At 53.2% G+C, this 5,561-nt stretch overlaps 1 protein-coding gene across 1 annotated transcript in view; it reads left to right on the top strand.

Moving 5' to 3' along the window:
• Nucleotides 1-5,561, top strand: part of Rasa3 (RAS p21 protein activator 3) — a 114,543-nt gene that overhangs the window by 90,886 nt on the left and 18,096 nt on the right. Inside the window, exons 10-14 of the mRNA XM_028766289.1 lie at nt 394-550; nt 1,210-1,358; nt 2,459-2,573; nt 3,723-3,797; nt 4,435-4,558. Coding sequence (XP_028622122.1) covers nt 394-550; nt 1,210-1,358; nt 2,459-2,573; nt 3,723-3,797; nt 4,435-4,558 — 620 coding nt within the window. The remainder of the gene's footprint in view (nt 1-393; nt 551-1,209; nt 1,359-2,458; nt 2,574-3,722; nt 3,798-4,434; nt 4,559-5,561) is intronic.

Raw genomic sequence — 5,561 nt, 5'->3', positions numbered from 1 at the left:
GAGAGAGAGAGAGAGAGAGAGAGAGAGAGAGAGAGAGAGAGAGAGATCTCAGAAAATCCTGCAGTGACACAGACCACCATCACAACCCAGGTCTCTCTTGTGAAAACCACATGTATGTTAAAATTGTCCCCATTTTGTCAGCTTTCCTAGTCCCTCCCTCATCCCTCCTGTTTCAGCTTCCACTTAGCCTGTAAGTCTGTGGTTCTTATACAGGAAACACCCAGGAGGCCATGCCCCCATGATATCCCAGAGGATAGCTTTAGAGCCTTGTCTTTCTGCCTGAGACCCATTGGTGACAGCACAGGCTATCTAGGGGCAGGGCACTGGGCTTCCCTGGAAACACCCCGGGGAGGACCGTAGCCTTACCTGCTGGCCCATGTCCTTCCTTCCCAGGTACTTCCTCCAGCCCCGAGACAATGGTGGTAAGAGCCTGAAGCCAGATGACTTGGGGTCTCTAAGGTTAAATGTAGTTTATACAGAAGATCACGTCTTCTCTTCGGAGTACTACAGCCCACTGCGTGACCTGTTACTGAAGTCTGCGGATGTGGAGGTGTGTGTCAGCCATGTTTACTGGTGAAGGCCCAAGCCCTGCTCCACAAACCTGCCCTGTGTGCCCACCTGTCCGGCTCTGCTAATCCAAGCATACTGAGCCTTTGCCACCCTGTTTTCAGTACCCGGGGGTGCCTGTACCCATTTTGCTGTGCATGTGACATTTAATCCTGTCCAGTTATAGCTGCAGGAGCCTGGCCTGCTCAGGCTGTTCCAACAGTAGTGCCCTGCTGGATTTGGGATTTGGTGGGAGCAGGCTTGTGCCATACTCAGGCTGGCAAGGGCACGCTAGAGTAGTGATTCTCAACCTGTGGGTTGCAACCCCTTAAGGCTCAAATGACCTTTCCACAGGAGTCACGTATGAGGAACTGTATTAAAGGGTCACAGCATTAGGAGGGTGAAAAGCACTGTTCTAGGGGTGTTAACACAGGTTTTCGTAAGGTGTGGCTTTCTCGGCAAAGAGCGGTGGGGTATTTAGTGGATGGAAAGGAAACCCGAAATGGGGCGAGTCCCTCTGCAGGGTGGCCCGCCTCCCTGTGCTGTCATGCACGTGGGCATAGGGTGAAGGTCTGGAGTCACCAGGTACTATGGATGGGGCACAGCCTGCTGAGGGTGGGTACCAGATCATGTGCTCACTGCTCATACTGCCCCTCTGCCCAGCCTGTCTCAGCCTCAGCAGCTCACATCCTGGGCGAGGTGTGCAGAGACAAGCAAGAGGCAGCCATCCCGCTGGTACGGCTCCTGCTGCACTATGGCAGGGTAGTGCCCTTCATCAGTGCCATCGCTAGCGCAGAGGTGAAGAGGACCCAGTGAGTGCCCCCTGCTGCCCCACCCCTTCAGGCCCCACCCCTTAATGCCCCTCCCACCTCGGGCCCCTCCTACCCCATGCCACTCCCACCTCATGCTCCTCCTACCCCATGCTCCTCTCACCCCATTCTCCTCTCACCTCAGGCCCCTCCCACCTCATGCCCCTCCCACCTCATACTCCTTCCACTTCAGGCCCCTCCTACGCCATGCTCCTCCTACCTCATGCTCCTCCCACCTCATGTCCCTGTCACCTCATGTCTCTCCCACTTCATATCCCTCCCACCTCATGCTCCTCCCACCTCATGCTCCTCCCACCTCATGTTCCACCCACCTCATGTTCCTCCCACCTCATGTTCCACCCACCTCCATGCTACTTTCCCTGTACCCCAGCCTCACACAGAGATCCACCCACATTCTTTGTACCTTCCACTTGACTCTGCTGCTCCCCACCAATCTATATCCTTGACGGGAAGCTGGGCCCTTGGGTACCCAGTGGTTAGACATCAAAAGTAGCCATCTTAAACCGCATCTGTGTGCAGCTTTGGTAGGAAGCGAGGGTGTTAGGCTCTCCAGGAGCCAAACAGGTTTCTGACCTTCTTTAACAGATTCCCTTATTGGTGGTCCTCTCAGAAGTCACCATTTCTGGAAAGATCCACAAAGGGTGGGGAGGGGGTGGACTGGGCCCCAGGGCTTCAAGGACCAGCTCTATTCACCCCAGTGAACTCCAAGTTTTCCTGGAGAGCCCCACTACTGACTCAAAAAGGTTGGGTCTGCTCCCCCCTGGAATAGCAAGGCTTATCCCAAGATGCTCTTGATGAAGAGGGAACCAGGGCAAAGTGGGCACGCTGATCAGCAGCCAGTGACTCCCTGGCTCTGTGCGCAGCCTGAGGCTTTGGTAAAGGACCAAGTCCTCGCAGATGCGCCCTTCGTGGACAGCTGGAGGCAGGGTCCGTGCAGCTCTGCACGGCAATAGCACAAGAACTTGAGATAGAGCATTTCCCACAGAGCCCCAGGCCTGCCAGCCTCCATGACCCCGCCCAGTGACCAGGCCCTCAGGAGGCTTTGCTCCCTTTCATACCTTGACCCCAGTGCTGTTTTCCAGGGACCCCAATACCATCTTCCGGGGAAACTCACTGACATCCAAGTGCATTGATGAGACAATGAAGCTGGCGGGCATGCACTATCTCCATGTGACCCTGAAGCCCACCATCGAGGAGGTGAGACGGCCCTGGCCACTGCAGCATGGCGATCGCGGCTTCTACAGGCGACAGAGCTACCCAGCTACCTACAGGGACCTCACTAGCTCTCACAGACGACATGTTGTATATATCCCAGAATCCTCTCTGCTTCCTGATGGATATATGGATGTAGCTAGATGGATATGGATGGATGGATGATTGATAGATGGATAGATAATATAGAGATAGATAAATATAGATGATTGATTGATAGACAGTTAGATATAGATGATTGATAGATGATAGGTAGGTAGATATAGATGTGGATAGATACATGGAGATTGGAGATGCTACATAGATTGATAATATATAGATGGGTAGATAGAGGTAGATAGATAGATAGTAGATAGATAGATAGATGATAGATAGATAGATAGTAGATAGATAGATGATAGATAGATAGATAGATAGATAGATAGATAGATAGATAGATAGATAAATTAGAGACAGAGGAACGTTTAAGAGAAACCTCATTCTTCTGAGGAACTCCTTCTCACATGCTGCAGATCCTTCAGTCCTTAAGGGCTGCCTCTGTGATCTACACCGGCTAACGCCTGTCCACGCCTGTGGTCAGGCTGTCTTTCATATCCAGACGACCCCCTTCTCACAACTCCACCCCTCACACGACTTTTGCCGGACGCCTTTCCAGTAAGGCGGGTTGTCCAAAGCAGGTTCTTTGCCATGTGTGAAAATGTAAACTAGGATAGTGATGTATCTGTGAGCAGAACCCTTGCCACACTCGAGTGGGAGAATGTCCTTAAACCTTTGTGGCATCTCTTCACGAGTAAACCAAGCGATGCGGTCCTGGGGCAATGCCCACTGCCAGGCGAGGACGGAGGAGGGTTGTACTTCCTGGCCTTGCCTCTGTGCTTCGCTGGTTCCTCCCAGCAGCCTGTGTAGGAGCACCTGTCTTCTCTGTGGGACCTCATGGGACTCTGGGATGACCTGAGGCTATGTGGGGTCAAGGATGGTGCTTAAGGTAGCTGCAGCCCAGCCCAAGTCTGGCAGTACCTCCCCATGCCCATCCAGCCTCCATTGTGGAAGCTGCCTCCAGGAGGGCCAGCTTCCACGGGAAGCCTCTCAGCTCCATCTGCCCCCCTCGTGCAACGCCTCTTAACACTCTTCCAGATCTGCCAGAGCCACAAGTCCTGCGAAATCGACCCTGTGAAACTGAAAGACGGCGAAAACCTTGAGAACAACATGGTAAGGCACCTGCTTTGTTCTGGGACACTTCCCAAGGCCGGTCACCTGGTGGGGAATCTGCTCATGGCTGTGTGGGCACTGTTGGAAGATCTCAGTCAGGGTGGGGGATAGCTGGGCCCTAAACCACTACCCTGGCCCTTGGCCCTGAGTCCAGTATTGAGCTCACAGAACTGTCGTCACCACACACCCTGTTACCGCCTGTCCTCCACTACCCCACTCGCTTGCCTCTTGGAGGCTCCAACAGCTGCCACTGTCTCCTGAGGGCCCAGACCTGACCCGTGAACTCCACCACTTCTCAGCTTGGGACAAACAAGCCTCTTCATAAGAAGACTGTCAGGCTGCTCGAGGGGCTCCTGTGTGTCAGTGTCCTCTTAGCTCTTACAGACCGGACTCCACTGGCTTCAGACCTTTAAACAAAAGTGCAGATTCCTTGGATCCTAGTGAATCTCAAGCTACATTCAGCGATGCTGGACTAGATGACCCAGGGGCTGGGTTACTGTACTCACCCCATACGGACCTTTTACAGGGAGGGTGTTTGTAAACATCATGGAGGGCTGAGTTCCGCTACCCCGAGGCATGGCTCTGAGGCCGTCTTGGCCTCGGGGAGACACTGGGTCTAACTGCCCAACTCTTGCAGGAGAGCCTAAGGCAGTATGTGGATCGCATCTTCACTGTCATCACTAAGTCCGGGGTGAGCTGCCCCACTGTCATGTGTGACATCTTCTTTTCCCTGCGGGAGGCAGCTGCCAAGCGCTTCCAAGGTGAGCCGGCTCGGGGATGAGTTCCCGGCCATCCTGGCTGAGAATCCCCCAGTTTCTGGGAAGGAACCCCAATCCTTTAGTGTAAGCATGTCCTTCCAGAACTGCCTTTGCATGTTTTCTTCTTGGGGTCATGAATTTCTGAGTTACTGCCTTGCTAAGAAGATCAACCCGTTTCCCTTACCAAGAACTTCAAGTGTCAGGGATCTGGGAAGAGGTTTTCTGGGGGCCCTCTTCTTCAGATCTGTTCCTCATGCTGGCTCCTGGAGAAGCAGAGATGCCCTCCCCACAGCCCCATTTAAACTGCATGCCTTACCCCATAAAACACTGTATCCTCATGGTAGCCTCCAGCCACACCAGGATATCGCCTAGAGTTCTTGGACCCTATAGGCCTGTCCTATGCAGACCAGACCAGACATCTCAGGCTGCCCCTACCACCTCCAAACCCATACCCCAGTGCTATTGACCTTTCCTGTCCCAACCCCTGCCCCACCCACACCTCTCCAGGCCCCACACCCACCACTCCAAACAGATTATCCCACAAGCAATGAGAGCTCCCATGACTATTTCACACTGGCTCGAGCTGTGTGTCTCAGGCCAGAGTACCTTGCTCCAAGGGTCAGCGTCTGGGAGACAGGAATCTTCAGACATCTAAAGCTCTGGGACTGCAGACCTTAGAAGGCTAGAGAGGGAGTTTCCAACGACAAAAATAAAGTTATCATGTCATCCCATGTGGGAACAGACCACCCAACAATGATCCTCAGGAGGCCTTGGTGAAGAAGGTCACATGTGTGACCTTCAGCTACAAGACTGTGTCCTCTTCTGACTTAATGAGAGGAGTAGGTCAGGAGACAGAGAAATGGACAAAGAGATAGAGACACAGAGACAGGGGAGTGACTAAAGACAGAGATGTATGAACTGAGGGGAGAGAACAGAAGATACAGAAGAGATGCAGGAACAGAGAGAGAGAGAGAGAGAGAGAGAGAGAGAGAGAGAGAGAGAGAGA

Source organism: Grammomys surdaster, unplaced genomic scaffold, assembly GCF_004785775.1.
Source record: "Grammomys surdaster isolate TR1022 unplaced genomic scaffold, NIH_TR_1.0 167, whole genome shotgun sequence".
NCBI classification, from domain to species: Eukaryota; Metazoa; Chordata; class Mammalia; order Rodentia; family Muridae; genus Grammomys; species Grammomys surdaster.
The sequence above is the reverse complement of the archived record's forward strand: the minus strand, read 5'-3'. Positions and strand labels throughout refer to the sequence as shown.